Here is a 25,427-nt window from a genome sequence, read left to right as displayed (position 1 = left end):
CTACATGACACATCTTGTAGGTTGTTCTGTATCAGTGCTAGAGAGCTGCTGCCTTCTTTAATTTAGCACTGTGTGTTGTGTGGCTTTAAGCAGCCCTGGTGGTGCAGTGGTTAAGAACTTGGCTGCTAACCGATAGGTTGGTGGTCGAAACCCACCAGCTGCTCTACAGGAGAAAGATGGGCAGTCTGCTTCCAGAAAGATTGCAGACTTAGAAACCCTACAGGGCAGTTCTACTCTGTCCTATAGGATTGCTTTGAAATGGAATTGACTCGACAGCACACAACGACAACGTATGGCTTTATCATACTTTATTTAAAACCAGTTTTAAATTGTTGGATATTTATTGTTTCCCATATTTTTCTACTATATATGTCTTTTGCTGCTTATATATACCATTGCACACTTCTGAATGATACATTCCAAGAAACGTTGGCCTAAAGGTAGACATGATGCCACTGAGTTGATTCCGACTGATGGCCATTCCTTGTGCATTAGAGTGGAACTGTGCTCCATAGAGTTTTCAGTGGCTGATTTTTTGGAATTAGATTGCCAGGCCTTTCTTCTGAGGCACATCAGGGTAGACTCAAACCTCCAGCCTTTTGGTGAGTAGCTGAGTACCTTAACTCTTTGCATCCCTCAGGGACTATTTAAAGGTATAGTAATTTAAAAATTTGGTATATATTATCAAACTACTCTCTGTAGAGATTGTTGTAGTTTACACTCTCACCAACAAAGTGTGAGTGCCTTGTCAACAGTGTGTTTTTAAACCTTTTGACCCTTGCCAACATGAGCAAAAATGTAGTTTTAGCTTTCATTTCTTAGTATGAATGGAGTTGACATCTTTTCATATGTTTAAAAGACATCGGTATTTCCATTTCAGTGAATTGTCTGTTCGTGCCCTTTGCCTGTTTTGCTTTTTTAAATTGTGCTTTAGGTGGAAGTTTACAGGGTAAATTAGTTTCTCATTCAAAAACTTATACACAAATTGTTTTGTGGCATTGGTTGCACTCCCCAAAATGTGACAGCACTTTCTCCCTTTCCACCCCAGGTTCTCCGTGTCAATTCCTACAGTTTTTTTCTCCCTTCCTGCCTCTCATCTTGCTTTTGGGCAGGAGTTACCCATTTGACCTCATGTATTTGATTGAACTAAGAAGCATGGTCTTTTTTTCTTTTCTATGGAATCATTTTAATTTTGTCTCTTTGACTAGAATAACTTTTTTAAAAAAAATTTTATTGTACTTTAAGTGAAAGTTTACAAATCAAGTCAGTCTATCATATGGAACCGTATATACAGCTTGCTATATACTCTTAGTTGCTCTCCCCCTAATGAGACAGCACACTCCTTTTCTCCACCCTGTATTCCCGTGTCCATTCAACCAGCTTCTGTACCCCCCCGGCCTTCACATCTCCACTCCAGACAGGAGCTGCACACATAGTCTCATGTGTCTACTTGATCCAAGAAGCTCTCTCCTCATCAGTATCATTTTCTGTCTTACAGTCCAGTCTAATCCCTGTCTGAAGAGTTGGCCTTGGGAATAGTTCCTGTCTTGGGCTAACAGCAGGTCTGGGGACCATGACCTCCGGCATCCTTGTCGTCTCAGTCAGACCATTAAATCTGGTCTTGTTATGAGAATTTGAGGTCTGCATCCCACTGCTTTCCGAGAAGCACGTTCTTCATGTATGTTATTGTTTGTCCTATAGGCCTGTCTAAACTAATCTTTGAATTGTAGGTTTCGGGAGTGGCTTTGGTTCTGAGGTAGCAGGTTGTCCAGGGTCCATGATTTCAGGGGTCCTCCAATCTCTGTCACACCAGTAAGCCTGGGCTTTTTTTGTGAATTTGAATTTTGTTCTACATTTTTTTCCCGCTCTGCCCAGGACTTTCTATTATGATCCCTCTCATATGGTTGTTGGTGGTAGCCGGGTACCAAATAGTTCCTCTGGGCTCAGGCATGTGGTCCTTTACCCCTTTGGGCTAATATTTTCCTTGTGTCTTTGTTCCGGACAGGATGGTACCAATGAATGTATCTTAGATGGCCACTCACAGGCTTTTAAGATGCCAGATGTTACTTATCAAAGTAGGATGCAGAACATTTTCTTTGTGACCCTTTGCCTATTTTTCTGTTGTGTTATTGGAAACTCTAGTGGTGTAGTGGTTAAAAGCCATGGCCGCTAACCAAAAGGTCTGCAGTTCGAACCCACCAGGTGCTCCTTGGAAACCCTATGGGGCAGTTCTACTCCATCCTTTAGGGTCACTGTGAGTCGGAATCGACTCTATGGCAATGGGCTTTTTTTTTTTTCCTTAATAATTTTTATTGTGCTTTGAGTGAAAGTTTACAAATCAAGTCAGTCTTTCACATAAAAACTCACATACAGCTTACTACATATTCCCAGTTACTCTCCCCTCAATGAGGCAGCCCGCTCCCTCCTTCCAGTCTCTCTTTTCGTGACCATTTTGCCAGCTTTCAACCCCCTCTACCCTTTCATCTCCCTTCCAGACAGGAGATGCCAACATAGTCTCAAGGGTCCACCTGATACAAGTAGCTCACTCCTCATCAGCATCTCTCTCCAACCCATTGTCCAGTCCAATCCACGTCTGACAAGTTGGCTTCTGGAATGGTTCCTGTCCTGGGTCTACAGGTTTGGGGACCATGACCACCGGGGTCCTTCTAATCTCAGCCAGACCATTAAGTCTGGTCTTTGTATGAGAATTTGGGGTCTGTGTCCCACTGTTCTTCTGGCTCCTCAGGGGTTCTCTGTTGTGTTCCCTGTCAGGGCAGTCATAGGTTGTAGCCAGGTACCATCTATTTCTTCTGGTCTCAGAATGATGTAGTCACTGGTTCATGTAGTCCTTTCTGTCTCTTGGGCTCATAATTACCTTGTGTCCTTGGTGTTCTTCATTCTCCTTTGATCCAGGTGGGTTGAGACTCACTGATGCATCTTAGATGGCCACTTGCTAGCGGTTAAGACCAGTGGGGTTTTTTTTTGGTTGTTGATTTTTTCTTATTGCTTTGTAAGGCTACCTTTAGAAATTGGGGAAATTAGCTCTTTGTGAAATATTTCGTAAATAGTTTTTATCAGTTTATTTATCTTTTGACTTTATCATTTTTTTTACCATGTAAGAAGTTATTATTTTTATGTAATTTTTAAGCTTTTCTTACCCTCCACTTATATTGCCTACGCAGCAAATGATTAGTACCATGCTTCATAAATCCAAAATTGAATGACAATATAACTAGAAAAAGAGAAAAAATAATTATAGTTTTGGATACTCTACTTTTAGAAAATTTCATGGATCACCTAAGCAACAATATTGTCAAATATTATAATACCAAAAGTAAGATTGTAGGCCAAAAAGGAAACGAGATTCCGTAGGTCACCTAATTCAACCATAGCAAAAGACTGTACTGGGTGTTGTAATAAAGGACAGGTAAGGGAAGCTAGGAAGTAGTTGCCTCACTGTTTTGGTCTTAAGCTTCCTGACCACTTGTCAGTCCAGTCTGAGGTTTCACACTTTCCATTCTGTGTCTAAAGCAAGTCCCAGGAATTTAGCCCTCTTTCTTCTTCATTTCCTTCTTATTTATTTATTTTCAAATCTTTATGGTTTAGTACCTACAAGATTGCCTATGAAATAAGATAGTGTCCCCATCCAGGCCCTTTCATTGTCCCAGAGTTGGAAACATAAAACTCTAAAGGATGATGGTTTATTGCTGATCACCATCTGTGTCCAGGTAAGGAAGAAGACTAATACGGGGAAGTTAGAAAATACAACGAAATATCACTAAGTTGTTATATTAATGGGCTGTATTTCTGGCTTCCCTTGTGGAGATGGTAAGAAGGTAAGCTAGGTTTTTTACCTTCTGATTTTATTTTTGCTCTTCTTCCTCTCTCCTGCCCATGAATTTCCTTTTTCTTATGAACCCATGTTTACTGAAGATAATACTGACTCCTTCCTCCATGCTAACATAACTTTAACTTCTTTGTAGATCTAGTCAAAGCAGAACAGCAAGTGTACCTTGTTCCAGGTGTGTTCTGTGAGCTTACCTGGACCCATCCCTATCTCTTTCCCTTTTGACTCAGGGAATAGATAGCTGTCTTTTTTTCCCTGCATAGTTAATCTTTCTCCCTGTTTTTTTTTTTTTTTTTTTTGCTGATATCAAAATTTAGTTCATGTTTTTGATATTTATGTTTCATTTCTTGTGTTTTAGGTAAAATTCGGTAATACCACCTTTAAAACAGATGTGTATCATAAGTCGCTTAACCCTCAGTGGAACTCGGAATGGTTTAAATTTGAGGTAAGTTTTTAAATGTCTGCATTAAAAAAAAAAATTGTTATTTTGGTGAAAATATACACAACAAACATACATCTATTCAGCAGTTTCCACGTGTACAATTCAGTGCCATTGATGACCTTCTTCAGGTTGTGCATCCGTTCTTGTTATTGTTTTGCAAATTTTTCTACCACCATTAATATAAACTTAAAGCTCTGTAAGATTCTCCTCTAACCTTTCATGTTGAAATTATCAATATGATCACATACAGATAATTTAAAAGAGCTCAGTACTCCAGGCAGACATTCTTTATTAATTAAGCTATTGTTTGGTTTAAAGATGACTTCAGGGGATAGTTTCAATTCAAAGTTTAAAGATTATCTCAGAGAAATAGTTTTAGGGGTCATCCAGCCTCAGTATCTCCAGAAAGTCTAGATTCCCTGAGAATTTCAAAATCTGGTTTACATTTTCACCCCTTTTGATCAGGTTCTTCTATAAATGTCAGCCTTTTTTTTTTAGTGTATATGGATTGACCCTTTTTTCCCCTGGAATGATGTGACTACCTTTTATTTCAAGAACAGTAAACATTTTAAAGTTCTGAGAAGGTCTTAATAATTTATAATATTTTATGATTTGAAATTCGTGATTTAATCTATTAAATATGTTTAATTACTTCATTGCAGTTAATTCCTAAATTTATCCATGCTGATTATTCACATTATTTGCTATCCATATATATCGTGAACTATTTTCAGTCACTTAGTTGGCATAGAGCTCTATAATATTAAAGATACGTAGGCATACCATGAGATAGGTGATAGTACTCATAGATGAAAGTATTTGTAGTTGATATACATGGTATTATTAATGCAGCTAGAAATTGGAGAGAGGTCTTTGGAGGATGATTCATGACTTGGTTTAGAACTCCTCTTATTAAATGTGTAAATAACATACAGTAAAACCTGTGAAAGTCAGAACCTGTGTAAAGCAGGAACTTGTCGGAGAAGAAAAACTCAAATATTTTCCATTAAAACAAGCGATAGAAAAGTGGTGAGATTGCATCTTGTCAAAGGCAGAAAACTTTTGAGACCTAGAAAAACAAGGTAGTCCTGTTGAGTTCCAGCTTTCACAGGTTTCACTGTAGTAGTAGTAGAGAGACGAGCCGTTGGATGTTACATGGATCAAATGGATAGAGATTCAAAGTGATCATTTTAGTTTAATGCTTCATTGTGGAAAATTTCAAGGATGCACAAAGGTAGAGAGATTATATAGTGAATTTCTACCTATCACCTACGTTTAACAGTTGGCTAAATTCTGCTATTCTCTTTGCATCTGTAACACATCTCCCTGATTTTTTTCAGAAATATTTTAATGCAAATTCAAGAAGTTATGTAATTGTAACCATAAATTTTTAATTATATGTTTTTCATAATTAATTTTAATTCGTGTCCCTTTTTTACCAAAACTACAAATCACATTATCACACTGATGATATCAACAATAATTCCTTTATGTACTTTAATACTCAATCTTCATAGGCTGGATAGTTAGATAGAAATTAACAAGAAATTATACAGGGACCAGGGAAAGGCATAATGTTTTATATTTCAGTTTAGAAAATTAGAGTATAAGGATTACAGAGATAACTTTTGACCAAAGCATGTGTCAGGAGGATATGGAGATTTCAGTTAGTCACAGACTCAGTCTGAATTAGTACTGGGGCATGTTTGCTGTGAAATCAATCACAGACTGCATTTAAAAAGCATAATATTTTAATCACAGAAAATAACATATGTATTTACATATTTTTTCTTTTTTTGTATTCTGCTCTAATCTTATTATTATCTAGACTATTGTATTATATTCTATCCACTATATTTTATCATGGGTTCAGGCAAACTAGAGAATGATATGGTATCTAGGGCATGGCAGCCAAAGTAGGGAAAAATCTTTTTCTGCATTATTCTTCATTGTAGTTCCTGTGTTTAACACATTGCCTGCACATGTTAGGTACTTGATAACAAGTGACTAAAGTAGGAAGAGGCTAGACATTTATTTTAATGTAAATTTTTTTTTTCTTACAGGTAATGTTAGTTTTACTTGCAGTTTTATTCTCTGAAATTGCCCTTAGAAATTCTGGCATCATTGGGAGTCATTAACATTCTTATAATCTCTTTAGATAATGTGTGGGCTCTTTTATGACATTCCTTAAACATTTTTCATTGATACCATATATATAAAAAAACAAAAAAACCCACTGCTGTTGAGTTGATTCCGACTCATAGAGACCCTATAGGACAGAGTAGAACTGCCCCACAGGGTTTTCAAGGAGCGCCTCATGGATTCGAACTGGCGACCTTTTGTGTAGCAGCTGAACTCTTAACTACTATGCCACCAGGGTTTCTAATATATATAAAAAAATAGAGAGAGAGAGTAGTAAAATACAGGGTAATGCGTAGAAATAGGAGTTAAAACCTTTTTATGTCTGTTAATCACCCTACCTTTTTGCCTAGAGGTAAACTACTTTTTTTTTTCTTCAGAAATATGGAATCTCTGTAGAAAGAGAAATTACAACCTTTTTGTGTTTTAATCCCTCTACCTATGTGCTTGGAGATCAGCTTATAAGGTTATTTTTCAGAAATAAGTAATTTTCATTTGGTGTACATACACATTAATGGATATGAGAAATTTTAAGTTATAAGATTTAATTTTAAGGTATACTTTTAGGTGGATGATGAAGATTTACAGGATGAACCTCTGCAGATCACAGTCCTTGACCATGACACTTACAGTGCAAATGATGCCATTGGTAAAGTGTACATTGATATTGATCCTTTACTGTATAGCGAAGCAGCCACAGTCATCTCAGGATGGTTTCCAATTTATGACACTATACATGGTAAGGAATGATATTACAAAAAAATAAATCATAATTTTTATAATTTCTCCTTAAAAATTTTTGTGCTACATGTTGGTGGTCTCAATAATTTTTAAGATTGTAAAGGGGTCTTGCAACCAAAAAGTTTGAAAACTGCTAGCCTAAAAGTATAAGGTCTCATGAGATTAGCAGATGGGCTCATTCTTAACTGGTAGATGCTTTTTTCTTCAGTTTTGCACTTTGCTCCTGTTTTACATTTTTGACCTGGCAGTTCCCTGGTTAATAGTTTATAAGAAAGTAAGATATTTGCGGAGGTTTACCTAGAAGTATACTTATTGTTATGTTATTTACATTCTAGTTATTATTTAGTATTTGTAATGGCAGAATAAATTGAAAAACAGATGTACTTAAGTAAATTAGGGACTGTATAGATCATAGTGTTGGGGGAAAAGGCATGTTTTCAGAAAAGTCTGAATGGCATATGGACCTGTGCATAGTATCTTATGAATTGTAAAATTTAAGTAATGAAACATGGTAGGATGATGCTACATTTGTTTAAAAACAAAAAAATTGCATATGTGTGCTGTCATTGGAGAAATTGGCAGGATATCTGATAAAATGTTTATCCTTGGATAGTTTCATTTTTGGACTGTAATTATTTTTCTTGTTTTTTTTTTCATGTTTTCTATAACGTACATGTATAATCTTTATAATCAGGAAGTAAAATACAGTCAAATGTTATATTATCAATAAAAGAAGTCCCTGAAGAATTAATTTGGGTTTGGATTAAAGGCAGTAGCTGCATGAATGAATGAATTTTCCAAACATTTTATATTAAGTATGATGGGGCAATGATTAAGTACTTGACTGCTAACCAAAGAATCGGCTGTTTGAACCCACCATTGGCGCCACAGGAGAAAAGACCTGGTGATCTGCTCCCGTAAAGATTACAGCGTAGGAAACCCCATGGTGCAGTTCCCCTCTGTCCTATAAGGTTACTATGAGTTGGAATCGACTCAAAGGCACACAACAACAACACAGTTCAATGTGTTTATGGGCCCTTTGTTAAGAACATTATTATTAGTTCAGTGAATGAATTAACAGGTCAGCTTTCTTAGAAGGTCTTCCCTTATAAGTGTGAATTTGATGTGAAGTCAGGATAGTCAGGTGAAAATATGTAGTAAATGTTTAGAGATGGGTCAGGGTCATTCTTATGTATGAGTGCACGCTTTGAATATGCATATTCTGGGAATTTTGTAGCTTCATTTATGTTCATTGAAATGAATAAAACTTCTTTTTTTTTAGATCACATTTTTGCATTAGTTGTTAGGAGAGTAGACTCTGGAATCCTAACAATCTGACTTTAAACCCAGACTGTGCCATTTACTGTTTATCATAATAAACAAAGCTACACAATACATGAACTGCACACACTACTTAACTTTTACTTAAACAGATATGATAACTCTACAGAAATCACCTAACTGGGTTGATGTGAGCATTATGAGATACTACACGTAAAGCATTCACAACCTTATCTCTATCTCAACCTATCACTTAAAATGCCCAACAAATATCATCACCATCGATTTAAATGGGACTTCTTTCCCATTAGTCCAGAATCAGATTAAGTTGAGACTTGTGGTAAAATGAAAATTATTCAATCTCTAATATACAGAGGTCTGCTTCATAAAATGTAATGAAGTAACAGACTACTTAGAATGAAACTAGGAAACAAAGTTAGCATTACTAGTGTGCTTGATAGATTATTTTTAAAATCAGTAATTGGTATTTATTTGCTTGATTATTTCGTTGTCTGTTATTTTCCTAAGGTAGAAACTTGTTTTTTCCTTTTGAATCTATAGGTATTCGTGGGGAAATCAATGTAGTTGTCAAAGTAGACCTCTTTAATGATTTAAACCGATTTAGGCAGTCATCATGTGGAGTCAAATTCTTTTGTAGTAAGTAAATATGTTTTATTACTCCATTTAACAGGAAATTAAATAATTGCTAAATGTGGGAATCAAAGACTGATAGAATAGCTGTAATACTTTGGTTTAAATGTCAAAGAGAAAATTGTTAATTTTGCAGAAGCTATTTAGCTATGGGGAATGTTTATCTGATATGAAAATAAATTGTATCTAATTTTTACAAGGTCATAGAAATTTTAATTAGAAAAATCTAGTGATATTTTGCTCTTAATATGGGACACTGAAAGAAGCAGAGCACTATAGCTAAGCACCATGCTGCTTTCCAAAAACCACATAGGCGTCTATAGTTATGGAGCCCTGAGAATGAAATGTGGATGTGAATTGGGCAAATCTATGCAACTCATAGCCAGCGAGATTAGTAGGGTGGAAAACCCCCAAATTGTTGAGTTAGCTTCAAGGCCTCAAGATTGTTTTAAAAAAAAAACAAAAACCTGAGGTTGAACAGGAGTTACTGGAATAGGTGAATAGGTGACTATTCCCTTAATAGCCCAGCAGTATCCTGAGTATCTTTTTTAAGAGGCTAGGTTGGTAAAGGTATTTTCAGATTCTTCACTTTTTGGATCTGATCAGATTTATTTAAATCCAGTGACATTTGCTGCTCTATGTATTAAATGAATCTATTAAGTATTACAGTAAGTACTGAACCAGTTAGCCTAATGAGCAAGAATCATTAGAAACTGCAGAGCTGTATGACAGGACTCCTCAGGTTATGTTGAATGTGAAGGGTGTGATTTGGGCTGCAGTATGTAGTATACAGAAGAACTTCTGCAAAGGGCTTTGAATAATTAAAGATTTTTGTATTTGTTATCTGCCTTCTACGTCTTTATATAATAATCATCTAGCTGACTTTAGTCTTGATTTTTAAAATTTCATATTGAATGCTATCTAATGTAGTCTATAATTTTTTCCTAAATTATAAAAATATAGTTTATATTTACTATGCTTACATGAGAAAGATGAAAGACCTCATGAAAGAAAATGATTATTTCTAAGAATAGAGTGGATCTTAGAAGATTGTTTGAGTGGCAGTATTATGATTATCATTACACTGAGATTATCACAGTAATGGATGTTCTTGTATTACACAGCCAAAAGTAAGACCTTAGATGTACATTTAAATAAAAAATTGAATTTGAACTTGTGATACACAGAAGCATGATAGTTAATTTATTTTAACAGCAACATCTATTCCAAAGTGCTATAAAGCTGTGATAATTCATGGATTTGTAGAAGAACTTGTGGTCAATGAGGACCCGGAATATCAATGGATTGATCGAATTCGCACACCAAGGGCATCAAATGAGGCCAGGCAGAGACTCATTTCTTTAATGTCAGGTATTTTTAAAAAATAACTTCATTACGATTATTTAATACTTTTAAAACATTTGTAAGTATTTACATTGATACAATTTTAATATCTTTTTGTTTAGAGTAATATTTCCCTGTGTTTTGTGGAACTCTTTTCCAATTTGTGTTAATAAGTACACCATGAAATAGGACTTTAATGTATCTGGGAAGTGAATGTCTCTTTTTCTTGGTGATTTTAATGATAAAAGCTCTTGAGTGGTTCTGCAGTTAATCACTTTTTAACTTTGTTTAACTCAGTGCTTCTTAAACTTAACAGAACACAGCACACCTTTTATTTGTGCATATAGAAAGTACCTGGTAAGTATTTTGGAGCCCTGGTGGCACAGTGGTTAAGAGCTACTGCTGCTAACCAAAAGGCTGGCAGTTCAAATTCACCAGCTGCTCTTTGGAAACCCTATGGGGCAGTTCTACTCTGTCCTATAGGGTTGCAATGAGTCGGAATCGACTCGACAGTAACGGGTGTTTTTTTTTCTTTTCTTCATAAGTATTTGCTAAGTGAATGCAGCATCTCCCAGATTACCTTTCTGCCAAATACCAGTTTTGGAAACGTTGATTTTGAAATTACGTGGAGAGATGAGTTTTAGTGCATAATATATATTGTCACAAGAAAATGGCTTGATAGATGCTATGAATGATATTAAGTGGCATTTAAGAACCAAGATTCTCTTTTGTAGTCATTTTTTTTTTAATGGTATTTTTAATTAATATTATATGTTAGTTTCAGAATATTATTACTATTTATTTCACATTAAAGTTGTAGTGATTCCTTTATAAATGGGATTTGTTTACTTTCTATTTTTTTCTTATCCATATTTTTAAAAAATATATTTTGTGATCTTTAGTTATATTGGTCTCTTTATTTTATTTGGTGTCCCTGGATGGGTGCAAATGGTTGAAGTGCTCGACTGCTAACCACAAGGTTGGAGGTTTGAGTCTGCCAGAGGACCTCAGAAGAAAGGCCTGGCAATCCACTTCTGAGAAATCAGGCATTGGAAATCCTTTGGAGCACAGTTCTACTTTGACACACCTGGGGTTGCCATGAGCCAGAATTGACTCAATGAAAACTGGTCGGTTATTTTATTAAAGCTGTGCAAGTTGGTATGAAACTGTGAAAACTCCTTGTAAAGTATATAAAATTCTTGTAGAAATATAATTTTTATGTTTATATATGTTAATGAAATATAAAACCTTCAAAATCCACATTAAATGGACTAGTCATTAATTTTTATGAAATACACTTAACATGAACATAATAAATGATAGCAGGATAAACATTGCTTTCTATATTCTTCAGAATGGAAGGGGTTTAAAAGCTCTTACACCCATTCCTCACTTATCAACATGGTTAGGTTCCAAAGACTAGGTTGTTATACAAAAATCGGCGTTATGAGAAAATGGAGGATGACCATATCAGATCAAAAAATGGAAGGTGACTGCCTCATTACCTAACTGCCAAATTATATCATCATGTAACTGCTAAACTACTGAGAATCATGCTGTAGCCCAGGTGACACATAACCTTAACCATCACAGACAGTTTTATCCTTGCCTTGCACCTCAGCCTTTGTTACTGCCAGTCATATGTCATTAATGCATGAAGTAGTTGGATAGTATATTTTTTACTATTGTTATAAATGCAAAGTGTCAAGTAATGAGATAGTTGATAAGTGAGGAGTAAGTGTAGTTTTTTGTTTCATGTAAAAGAAAAATTAATGAGATAATTTATAATATCGTTTATTTTTTTACCAATTTGTATGTGTTTTGTGTGTGCGTATTTAATATAATAGCTGCTGGTAGGGTTTGCTACTAACTGGAAGCTACTAAAGAACTGTACAAGTTAGAGTTACTTAAAAGACCTTTAAAAATTTAGAGTAAGGAGCTAGGAGATATAGTTTGGATATAGGATTTTTAAATGTATCCAGTATTTCCTTTTTCAGATGTTGTCAGATTACTTCTTTTAGCTTTTAGTAAGGAGAAGCTAGTACTTGTCTGGAAGGAAGAAGGGAGAGTATATTCAGTTTAAGTTTTAGGAATGAAACCCTTGAAATGTGAAAAATGCCGTATTGGCTCAATGCAATAGATTATACATCTTAGACATCTGACTTACACAGGTAACTAAAGAATTTTTTTTGTGTGTGTGTGACAGTGTATGGTTGCCTTCCCTGATATCATGTATATTTTTTTAGGGACACGGTAAATGGGCATAGGATATAAGCAGACATATTACACGATTGGAAATTAAATACTAAGCAAATTTGAGAAAATATTCTTTGCTGAGATTGAAAAAGTATAGATGAAGGAAACATCTGATACTGTTTTATATCTTCTACATTAGTAAAAATCCACCTGATGCTAATAACCTTATGTTGAGATCTGTCATAGATTTGTTGGTGACTTTGTAAAATGATCTAAGCCTCTTGAGAAATGACCTGTCAGAGTATCAAGAGCTATAAAAATGTTATGCCATTTGAACTAATTTTCCCACTTCTAGAATTCATCCTAATGAGATAAATCAGTAACAGAAAAAAAAAGCACAAAGATATTCATTATAGTGTTATCTTACTTATAATAGCAAAAACATAGAAACAATTTAAATGTTTTTCACAGCAGGGAGAGGAATAAAACCCCAAAAAACCAAACCTACTGCCGGCGAGTCGATTCCCACTCAGAGTGACCCTATAGGACAGAGTAGAACTGCCCCATAGAGTTTCCAAGGAGCTCCTGGTGGATTTGAACTGCCAACCTCTTGGTTAGCAGCTGTAGCACTTAACCCCTACGCCACCAAGGTTTCCAAGAATACCTTAGGGTCATTAAAAAGACCCAAGAAAACCTTAGGGTCATTAAAAAGCAGTGAGTGATAAGGAATAAAGCAAAACTTCCTTCAATTCAAGCCATCATACCTCTTAATTCTTCTCACCTGAGACCCTTTGCTTCATTCTAGATGATCTTGTGCAAACATCATGTGCATTGATGCCATTGTATTTACCTCCCTTAATAAGTTATTTGGATAGAATGAAGTGAAAACCAAATAACAAATATGATGTTTAATAGACGTATTAATATCTTAAAAAAATGAATATATGTAAAAAAAAAATTTTTTTTTTTTTTTATGTAAAGGTACTGTTATTGAGTCGGCTCCCGACTCGTGGTGACCCTGTGCACAGTGAAATGAAACGTGGCCTAGTCCTATGCCATCCCCGTGATTGGTTGCGTGTTGGCCTGTTGTGATCCACAAGGTTTTCATTGGCTTGTTGTTGAAAGTAGATCACCGGGGCTTTCTTCCTAGTCTGTCTTAGTCTAGAAGATCCACCGAAACCTGTTAAGCATTATAGGGGGCTGTACGTGAGATACACAGACTGGTATTCAAGCCCAGGTCTCCCGTATGGAAGGGAAGAATTTTACTGAACCACTAATGTCTCATTATAAAGATGTTATATATAAATTAATTCGTATACTATGTAAAGAAGGAAAGAAGAGCAGCTACCCGTCCCCTCCCCACCAGCTACCTTACAAAGAGCAGAATAAATGACTGCCTTTCATTAGTTTAAGTGACTACTGTCACCAGCTCAGTTCCAGAATTTGGCAGTAATATAGAAGTTGTGGACTTGAGAAGTCTACAGGTCTGGTGTGTTGCTGGTGACTTTGCACAGATTCTTTTTATTGTGCAGTGGAGGAAGCAGAAGTGGCATCAATATGTTTAAGCAGTTGCGGGAGTGTTCTGTCTTAGATTCTCCCTTTTGACGTGCTCTCTGAACTTTCACAAATAAGGTTGTGAATTCTGACTCATTCCCCGCCTGTCCTCTTAAACACACATGCATTACTATCTTGTAACAAGAGGAAATCTGTATCAGAAACTTATAGTTCCTTCCTAACCAAATAGTAAAAGGAAATTGTGCTCATGAAGTAGCATAGAGGAAAGAGTTCTGAACCAGCAGGTAGGAAATCTGGGTTGTAGTTTTTCTCCTAACATTTATTTATAGTCAGATCTTAGGCATATCACCTACCTCTCTCTCATGCTTTCTGCACAGATGTTTCCTTTTCTCAGTTCTTCTCTGACAACTTCTTGTACCTCCCTTTAACTTGCTTTTACCTGCCACTCTTCCCCTCATTACTTTATTTTTTATTGAAGAATTTTTTTACCACTTAAATTTTATACTTGTGCACATACACACACACAATCAAGTAAATGAATAGAAATATATTTATACTTAATAAGTATGTTTGTATTATATTCTATATTTGATTATATTTGTTTATTTATAAGTATATATATAAAAGAGCCCTGATGGCACAATGGTTAAGTGCTTGGTTACTAACCAAAAAGTTGGCAGTTTGAACCCACCCAGAGGCTATGTGGGAGGAAGACTTGGCGATCTCCTGTAAAGATTACAGCCTAGAAAACTATGGGACAGTTCTGTTCTGTCACATGGTGTCTCTCTGAGTTGAAAATTGACTCAACAGTACCTGACAACAAATAAATATATGTAATATTTATATGTAATAAGATATACATTGTGTTTCTTTGTTATATACTATATATGTATATTTTTATGTTTGTTTACTTGTTTATTGTCTGTTTCTCTTACCAACATATCAACTCCATTAGGTTTGGGACTTCATCTTTTTATTCACTTCATTTAAAAAAAAAAATAGGCCTTATTTTTAGAGCAATTTTAATTTTACAGAGAAATTGTACAGAAAGTACAGAGTTCCCTCTCCCCCCCAGCACACTGTTTCTGCTATTATTAACATCTTGTGTTTGTATGGTATATTTGTTACAACTAACGAGCCAATATTGATACATTGTTTTAACTGAAGTCCATAGTTTACATTAGGATTCACTGTTTTGTTGTACAGGACTTTATGTTTTTTGTTCATCCTTGTAGCACTTTGTAAACACCAAAAATTATTTGATAAATGAATGTATGAGTAAGTTAACCTTAATTGCCACATGTATAAAATGTAGCTAATAATGTCTTACCTGTCTGAAAGTAGGAGGCCGGACCAGATAATCTTTTAGGGTCCCTTGAAGTTCTATAAAAATCCGTAGTTTTTTTTGTTTTTTGCTATTTTCTATGAGCATCATATCTAACTTTGTAGTATGTAATGTGGAGATACGAAGCGGAATGAGTTTTCTTCCTTTCATTGTAGGTGAACTGCAGAGGAAGATCGGCCTGAAAGTACTTGAAATGAGAGGAAATGCAGTTGTTGGGTACTTACAGTGTTTTGATCTGGAGGGCGAGTCTGGGTTAGTGGTACGAGCCATAGGAACAGCGTGTACTCTGGATAAACTAAGTAGCCCAGCAGCATTCCTTCCTGCATGTAATTCCCCATCCAAAGAAATGAAGGAGTAAGTATGAATCAATGGATTGTCCTTATGGAGGGAGCACTTTATCTTTGACCTAGACATGTTCATTTGATTTGAAACATTTTAGGAGGGTTGTCCAACATACTGCATTGCCCCCCCCCGACATGGTGATTTTTCTTATAGATGATTGCCAAAATGTGAAGCTTAAAAATATTTAGAAATTTCTAATACATTTGCAGTGTCTTAATGTGAAAATCCAAGTTAAGTAATGTAAAATTAAACTTATTTCAGATCTTGAAAGACTGTATATCTAAAGCATAAGGTGAATATTTATGCATTGTGTGGAATTTTAAAATTTCCTGAGGGATGCTTAAAACCCTCCATCTGATAATTTGTAAAGCTTATTATTGGCAACATAGTATAGAAAGTAGGAAAGGTTGACTTGTGTAGAGGTCTTAAAGTCAAATGTCTACAGAGCCCAGACAGTTTATATAAAGACAAAAATTGGGTGTCATTAAGTAGGGACTATTACGAGCTATCTAAAGCGGGAGTTGGCAGATTTTCTGTGAAGGGCCAGACAGTAAATATTTTTGGTATGTGGGCCATATGGTCTCTGTCTCATCTACTAACTCTGGTCCTATAGTGTGAATGCAGCCGTATACAATTTATAAATGAATAGGTGTGGCTGTGTTTGAGCAAAACTTTATTTCTAAAAAGAGGTAATTGCTGGCCCTGGTCCAAAGGAATTTAGACTCATATATTTTAAAAAATTGTATGTGATCCAACAAAACACATCTGTTGACTGGATGTGGCCTATGTGCTAGGGGCAAGATTCTTAATGGTGACAGTACTGTTCACGGGACATAGTTGAAACAGGATTTTTGCTGTCTTATCGATGGGCAGACAGATCCTGTTGGCTTTTAATTTGGGAGGGGGTATAGAGATGCTGACTGTCCTACACAGAAGGGGATAATTCTGTGTAATGAAGATGTGTTCCACACTAAATACAGTGTTCTTCCATTGAGGACCACTGATCTAGAGATTCTTCTAGATAAGGGATTCCCACACTTTTTCTGTAAAGGTAAATAATTTAGCCTTCGGTGAATCAACTCAACTCTGCCGTTGTAGTGTGAAAGCAGCCAGAGACATTATGTAAATGAATGAGTGTGGCTGTGTTCCCATAAAACTTTATAAAAACAGGTGACAGGCTGGATTTAGCCTATGGTCTTTAGTTTGCTGACCCCTTTTATAGATAAACAGGTAGTCATAATTCTATAGTCAGAATATCTAAAATGGGAGCAGGAGAGCAGTGGGATGCAGACCTCAGGTTCTTGTAAAAAGACTAGACAATGGTCTGACTGAGACTAGAAGGACTCTGGAGGTCATGGTCCCCAGACCTTCTCTTAGTCCAAGACAAGAACCATTCCCAAAGCCAACTCTACAGACAGGGGTTGGACTGGACGATGGGATAGAAAATGATACTGGTGAAGACTGAGCTTCTTGGATCAAGAAGACACATGAGACCATCTGGGTAGCTCCTGTCTAGCGAGGAGATGAGAGGGAAGAGGGGGTCAGAAGTTGGCCAAATGGACGTGAAAATAGTGGAGAGAAGGAGTGTGCTGTCTCATTAGAGGGACAGCAACTAGGAGTATATGGCAAGGTGTATATAAATTTTTGTATGAGAGACTGACTTGATTTGTAAACTTTCACTTAAAGCACAATAAAAATTAACAACAAAAAAGAATATCTGAAATGTTTCTAAGTTCAGCAGTAGTTGTAAGAGATTGAGTAGAAAGCAGTCACAATTTTATGAGATTTTCCTCTTTATTTTAAGCTTATTCTGTTTGTCATTTCCTTCCTGCTGGCCTTTAATTATGTGGCTTAAATTTTAGTCACAAGAGGGACCACAGTATTACATATATTGTCTAATTTTATTTGGAAATACATTGACAAGTAAAAAAATTGTTTTAAATCGATTGAAGAGGCAATTTGCTTTATATTCTATTTAACATATGTACTGGAGAGAGATGAACTGCCTGCTGCTACTGGTGAAGTCAGATTGCAGCTGTAACTTTCTGAGGGATTCAAAAATTTTTTTTTTTTTTTTGGCTTAGTGACTTTAGATAAAGACCTGGGTCCATCTCCTTCTACCCTCTAGCTTTATCTGCACTGCCTTAAGAAAAGGCCTGGCTGTTTTGGCAGTGATATCTGAAGGCCTCCTCTTTTTACTTAATTATTTGGTGGAAAGAGAAAGCTAGATTACCTGTTGTTATTTTAGAATGAGATATGGAATAATAGGGGAATATATTTGCATGCTTTCAGAGTTACGTTAATTAAATCTTCTGGGATTATGTAAGTTTTCTAATTTTGTTGTAGCTAGTTAACTTAAATTGTCAAACATTCGCACCATGGAGAATTTAAGTTGCTTTGTTAAGTCATTTTACTACTAAGTCATGTTATGTTAAGAAAAATCTCAGTACTTAGGCTGCTTTATTTCAACTGACTTCTTTGTATTTTTGATAATGAATCAATATGAGCACTGTTTTAAAACTTATTTTATGATTCAGCTGATTATAACTATTCTGGTATTTAAATCATCATGTAACACTGTTGATTCTAGATAGAAATTGGATAAAAGGTAGTTTGGATTATGTTCCTGTCTGAATGGATTTAGTATTAGAAATACTATAGGGGTGTTAGTGTAAGGCGACCTTTCATACGAGGGGAATTGATAGAATCCTAAGATGACATTTTGGTGATGCTCCAGTGTATTTAGATTTTAATTTGATGTCATAATTTGGACATTTTATAATGTTCAGTTTCTTTTGCTCATTTTATTTTACCTTTATTAATGGTGTGTTCTACTTTGTAAGTTTGAATTTTACTTTTAGATGTTTAGTGAAATGTACAATATAAATTCCTTAGTATTATCCAAGCTGAACAATCTTGATGGTATAAAGTACTTTTAAATATGATTTATTGCTTCTCTACTTAAAATAAAAAAGTACTTTCTAAGGGACATCAGTTATAATTTCTCTTCTTTACAGCAATGATTCTTAGATTTTTATAGGCCATTGGCCACTTCAATATGAAACAGTGAAACCTTCCTTAGTTGTTTGCATAAAAATAAGTCACCGATAGGATGTTTGATTTTTATCAGTTATATTGAACACATTTTAAGTTTATGTTAGTAACAAAAGTGGAAACATTTGTCTTCTTGTAAAATCAGTAATATTTTCGGACAGTAGTCTGTAGACCCCAGGAAAGACCATTATAGCCAATTAGTTAGTGATAGCTCGTGTTTGAACCTTGACAAATCGTGATTGGTGGGAATGTTCCTTGGGCAGTTAATAGAATAAGGAAAAAAAAAAAGGGCCGGAAAAAGTGGGGCTTTTGGCTTGCTTTTAATTAGAATTCTGAAAAAATGCAGATAAAGTGTTTTTCAGAGTATATTCACATATGATTCTTTTCCCTTCATTTTGCATATGCAAAGAAGGCATTACTCAGTGATAATAATTGCTGCTATAAAGCCAAGGATTTTTATGTGTGTAATATACTGGTGCTTTTTTTTTTCCCATCCGTTGTAACTATGCCCTTTTAGCCAAATTTCTTCTAGAAAATTTTAAATGTTAGGTAGGACTATATGTCTGTATATCTGGTCTAGATATATCTGTACACAGACAGATGTACTCTGTTGCAGGATATGAGTTGATACCTTACAAAATTTTAATTCAGAATGTAGTTTAATTCTGTATGAGAGATAGACAAAATCCTTTACTTTGCTTATTAATGTGTTTTTAAAAGCAGTGTCCGCTTGCTTTGTTTTGTTCCCAGTGTAACCTGGTTTTAAGCTATATACTTGGAGTGCTGAAATACTGAAATGAATAATATCTGCTTATTTTCACTGAATTTCTCTTTATGCTTTATGCATTTTTCATATTCTTAAATACTCCTATCTTGAGATTACAGACAGAAACAGTTCTGTTAGTTAAAATTTCTTCATAGAAAAGTTTAATTATATTAGGAATTATGTCTCAATTTCAAAGGTAATATGAGAACTTTATATTTGACTTGCCACTTTTATGGGTGTTTTCCCCCCATAAATATTACATAGTAAGCTCTGTGGTGATCAAAATAACAAGATAAAGCAACTTAAAATCCAAATCTTAGGTTTTTTCTTGCCTAATTTCACTGACTGTTCTGCTTGCTATTTTCTTACCCACAGTCGTAATTTATTAATCTGATCCTTTAAAAGTATAATTATCTTTAACAGATTAACATTTAGCTCTTTTTTTAAAAAAAATTTCAACCTGTTTTTTGCATGCTAGGCATTTAAAAATAAGTTCTTTCCCCTAACTAAAGCTCCTTAAAACTATTTTAACATAACTTTGCTATCTGTTGTATGTATTGTTTTCTTTTCTTCCACTTTGACCACAAATTCCCTCAGGTCTCCGCTGGTTCATCCTCCAAGCCACGGATGCCGCTCGACTCACAACAGCCCAATTCACACTGCTACTGGCTCACGACTTACTCAGAACTTCTCTGTGTCTGTTCCCACTCTCATCTATACTGGTACGAGACTGCTCAGACTCCAGAGCTGGGGAGAGGCAGGCCACGGGCAGAGTGGCTGCAGAGGGCAGGCAGGCAGGTAGCGTAGGCAGGTACCACAAGTCTTTGCTTCCTCCTTTTCACACTCGAACTCCAGCTGCAGTGAAGAACTCCTGTACTTAGCCACTACAGAGGCTCTAACTGTATGGCAGTGAAAGTATTCTTCCGACTTCCAAAGTCTCTTCCATAGATCCTCAAAGAACCCTGTCTTATATTGTGTACTGTTATATGTATACTGGAGTTTTTAGGAGAATCCTCCAGTATGTATTTTTGCAATTACTTCTGCATTTGCTTAGAAATAAATTTGGTGATTAGATACTAAATAGCCAAAGCTGTCAATTTGCTTGTTTTCTTTATGTGCAAAACCTGTTACAATAGGGTCTGTTTTATTCTGTGGAAGAGAACTGTTGGAAAACAGGTAAGCAATTATTCTGCATAAAATGCAATGTTTCTGTGTAGCGACATTCATTTTCCTCTCTGCTGTGTTTTTAGCTGTGGCACTCTTGATGCTATAGGATAAGGAAACATTTTGTTTTCTTTCTTTTGGAGATATCCGTGTGTGTGTAAATATGAAAACAGTTGTGAATATTTGCACATACCATTTGGAGTCATCATTTTTTCTTTTGTAACTTAAAAAATTATTTGAAAGTTTTCAGTCATATTCTTTTTATTTCTCTTTTGAATATTTTTTACTCCTTTAGTCTGTCATTTCATGCTTTTTTGGTTTTTACATGGCTTATTAACTGTTTCAATGCAGAAAATATTTATCTGGAGAATGATGAATGGTTAAACAGCAATTGGTTGTCTTTGGCCTCATTCCCAGCTCCACACTTAAGAAATGACTGCTGGCCCTGTCCCAATATTTTCCTGGTGTTTGGATCATGCTGCCATCTGTCAAGCCCTTTGGCACATGATTACTTAATATTTCTCCACCTTCTTCTGGCAGGATTCCCTTCAATGAAGATCCCAATCCCAACACTCACTCATCAGGACCCTCAACCCCTCTGAAAAACCAAACTTATTCCTTTTCACCTTCCAAGTCCTACAGTCGACAGTCCTCTTCTTCTGACACAGATTTGAGTTTGACACCCAAAACTGGTAAGGCGCTTCCACCCACCTTATTTTTGTTTTCTCTGTTTTCAAATTTGTTTCTATTTCTTACTAGCTTTTCATCCTAACCTTTCCTCCTGTTTTTTGGCGTTTGAGTTAAAAGATAATGTAAATACTGATCATTTTCATTTAGTACAACTAAAAAATGAACATTTTGTATAGTTACGAAATTATCTTGTTCAAAGATCTGCATATCAAGACCAAAATTTGTTTTTGTCTGTAGACATTTTTCATTTCATTTCAAATTAAGAGGAATAATGTTATTTTACGGAATTTTAATACAAAGTAACACCAGTAGCTTGCAATCAAATTCTTCGTGTGGTATAAACATTTTCAAATCATTAATTCTGAATTTAAGTCTGAGATTTTATTGTGAAAAAAACTTAAGAACAACTGAAATGGTTATATTGGGAGTACATACAGCTAATACTAACTTTTTGTTATTTAAAATATTTGCTTTTGCTAATCTTATTCTGTAGGTTAGAAAATAGCATTTTTACTTTACTTATTCTTAAATATTTCTCCATTTATAAGGTTTATTGTTTTTCTCTCCTTTTTGTATTTTGACAATTATCACTGGGTTTTTATGAATGTTTTACGATTAAAAAATTGATAAAAAACGAAATTAGTTCCTTCTTAAAACTTAGAATTGACTTACTTAAATTACTAAATTATTATTTTTTAAAAAAATTTTAGAAATTAAAAATTTAAAAGTTAATAGTTTGTAATTTTTGTAAACAGTATTTTTATTTGAACAATTTTGCCACCAGATTGTCATTTTACATAGTTGTTTGTGTTATTTTTAATCATCTTTAACAACCTTATTTTTGTGTTTAGAAATGTGTAAAATGATCCCAGAATTTTTTAAAACAATAAAGAGAAATCTAATTCTGAAACCAATGATGCTTCTAAACTAAAAAAGATCATTTTAAAAAGCCTATAGATTTTTTTTATTCTGCTTTTATTAATATAACCTTAAATATAAAGGAAATAATTTGTGAATACCTATTTCTTTGAAAATAATTGTGTTATTTTTTCATATTACATATAAATAACATCTAAAATAATTTGATATTTATTTGATGATAATAGATGCTTTGGAATATGGCATCTTAAGTATATACCATAAAACTGAGCCATTCAAATTACAGTGAAGCTTTTCCCCCCCTCCGTGTAAAGAATGAAACCCTAGCCTTAAAATTTATGACAGTCAACAAAAAAGACTTAGAATAGCATTTGAAGAATAGATTTTTAAAAAAATATTTTTGAGGCTTTGATCTACTGACTGTGTTCCTGGTTACTTTTCAATATATAATCTATTATTTTGTCATACTGCAGATATATTTAGAATATCTTTTTTCTTTGTTTTAATTCACTCAGAAGTCCAAGCCTAAAGAAGATTGCCAAAGTAATTAAGTGAACTAAATTTCTCTTTCCTTAACTTTCTAGTAGGTAATCAATTGTATTATCAGTGAAAACTTTTTTTCATCTTCTAGTTTCTGAATTTTTAGTTTTTAAAAATTCATTTACAGATAAGATATTATTCTCATATATTTCTACATTTATAAAAAATGTGTTAATTTATTTTGCCTATAGTTATTCACTGCCCGAATAGCATATTTATCGGATATTTGCAATTTGGCCCCTCGGCTGTGTCATCCACCAAACCCACTGCCGTCGAGTCAATTCCAACTCATAGCGACCCTATAGGACAGAGTAGAACTGCCCCATAGAGTTTCCAGGGAGCGCCTGGCGGACTTGAACTGCCAACCTTTTGGTTAGCAGCCGTAGCACTTAACCACTATGCCACCAGGGTGTGTCAAAAGTCTCTAAAATATCTTGGAATAGTTATGAGGAGCACTCCTATTTTTTGTAGAGATTAAAATGTCCAGATTATGATTGTCCTAGATTTCTGAAGTTGTAATTCAGTATGTATTATTCTCTGCCTTCTGATTTACCTGTACGCAAAATCAGTCTCTTGAGAAGTAGTGGGAATAGATAAGCTGATTTTGATTGATTTATTATAAGTAAACTGGCAGCCAAAAATAGAGTAAAGGCAATAAAGCTTAGACTGAGAAAGTTGTTCTTTCTTTTTGTAGTTAAAGTTATCTCCTGTTTTTCTGGTAGGTCTCATTTTTAATTTCATTTATTGATTTACTTCTGTAGATTTTAATTTTTTGATATTCCGTGAGGCTTTATTTTAATATTTTTTTCCAAGTACTCACTCAACTAGTAGGAATGGAATATTAGAATGCTAGTGTTAGGACATCGAAGTGACACCTGACTCAAGACAATTTTTTCTTTTTTAATTAGACATTTAACAATATGTAGTGTTTAAAATCCAGGTGGTATTTGACCCTCCGTATGCTCAAATCTTTGTAAATGCAAACAGTGCTATGATCAGTTCTGATAGTTAAATTTTTTAGAGTAAAGGAAAAGTATTAAAATACATCTCTAAAGCTGGACAGAAAGAAGTTAATTTCATTTATTTAAGATTAATAAAGGCAACTGTCTACCTAGGTGGTAGTGTATGTTTTTATTCAATTAAAATACTCATAAATGAGATCTTTTAATTAACAGGATTTGAAGTACTATACATTACCATTTTAGATAAACGTTTATATTTGAGGCATCCATGTTAAGTTTCTGGCTTTAGAAATTTGTGACTGTGGTACATTTTTACCTCATAAAATGTTAGGCAGCAAAAGTCAGGTAATTTAAATATTTTGAAGAGATCAGCCAAAAGTGATTAGAATGACATAAATTCCTAAGCTAATGATTTAAAGATGTTTAAAGCTTGTAAAGGTTTTGTTAAATTTTAGCCTGTGTCTTTTTTTTACATTACCTTGGCTAGTATGGTTTTACCTAGTGACTTTTCATATGCTAGTGTAATTTGTATATACATGTGCAAATTTATTTTTATTATGTTTTGCTTCATCATTGCTTTCCTTTTTCTGCATTTTCTGATCATCTTCTGAATCTGTATCTTTTCTCTGCTACTTTTGCTTCACAGCACCTTACCCACAGGGGCCTAGGAGTTACCTGTGTCCCACCTCCCCCCCCCTCTCTTGTGGTTCCCTTCATCTTAAAAAGTCCTGTCTTCTCCTCTCGGAATCTAGCCTTACCCCTCATCATTCTAGCCTTGTCAGCCCAGTTCTGAGGAAAAGTGTTTCTTTCAGTGAAGAGCTGTTCCTGGCTGCTTCTGGTAGGACCAAATTATATCAACTTTTTAATTCCTGTATCTTAAATCATCTTTGAAAATCAGTAAATTATTTTGTATTTCAAGGAATTTTTGAGTATTTTACATAGGATGTACTTCTGTGATTTTTCTTACTGGCAGACAGAGTTAACCAATTAGAATTATCAAGAGGACATATTGAGGATTATTTAAGGGATAACTTGTTTAACTATGAATATTCTGCTAAAATTATTTTGTATATTTAAAAAATTATATGTCTAAGGACATAGATCTAGATATTCCCAATAACTCTTGGGTTCTCATTACTAGGGTTTCTGTTTTAGATGCTTTACTTTCTTTCCCTTCACACCAACTCCATTCACATTGGACCTGTACCATCATGTTGCTAAACCATATGGTTACATTAGTAAATTATTCTGTTTGAATCAGTTTAAGTCTCATTTTGATGATATTCTTTCATTATTCATTTTTTTCTGTCCATGGCCTATATTATCAAATTATTCTGCTAAATGTTCTGATATTTAATTTATCTCTACAAATTTACATTTTTTTTTTGTGGCTTTTAAATGCTTCCTATAAAGACCTTAGTTTCATTTCTGTGTTTAGTATTGTATAGTCTCTTAAATACCATGTTTAGGTTACTCTAAGAATAAAATTCTTTCCTTTTTTTTTTCTTTTTAAAGAATAGAACGGGACT

General features: G+C 34.6%; 1 protein-coding gene across 7 annotated transcripts in view; it reads left to right on the top strand.

Annotated features, from left to right (window-relative positions):
• C2CD5 (C2 calcium dependent domain containing 5) overlaps positions 1-25,427 on the top strand; it is a 99,444-nt gene that overhangs the window by 5,808 nt on the left and 68,209 nt on the right. For 4 of the 7 annotated variants that reach the window (XM_049882624.1, XM_049882623.1, XM_049882622.1 and 1 more), the window contains exons 3-8: positions 4,206-4,292; positions 6,996-7,167; positions 9,012-9,107; positions 10,317-10,472; positions 15,657-15,855; positions 21,368-21,519. In XM_049882624.1, coding sequence (XP_049738581.1) covers positions 4,206-4,292; positions 6,996-7,167; positions 9,012-9,107; positions 10,317-10,472; positions 15,657-15,855; positions 21,368-21,519 — 862 coding nt within the window. Of the gene's footprint in view, positions 1-4,205; positions 4,293-6,995; positions 7,168-9,011; positions 9,108-10,316; positions 10,473-15,656; positions 15,856-20,270; positions 20,386-21,367; positions 21,520-24,544; positions 24,737-25,427 lie in introns of those variants that run through there. The other 3 variants (XM_049882627.1, XM_049882626.1, XM_049882625.1) reach the window with 2 other exon arrangements.

This window comes from Elephas maximus, chromosome 4 (assembly GCF_024166365.1).
Source record: "Elephas maximus indicus isolate mEleMax1 chromosome 4, mEleMax1 primary haplotype, whole genome shotgun sequence".
Lineage (NCBI taxonomy): Eukaryota > Metazoa > Chordata > Mammalia > Proboscidea > Elephantidae > Elephas > Elephas maximus.
Note: the sequence above shows the minus strand (reverse complement) of the source record. Positions and strands in the feature narration are given on the sequence as shown.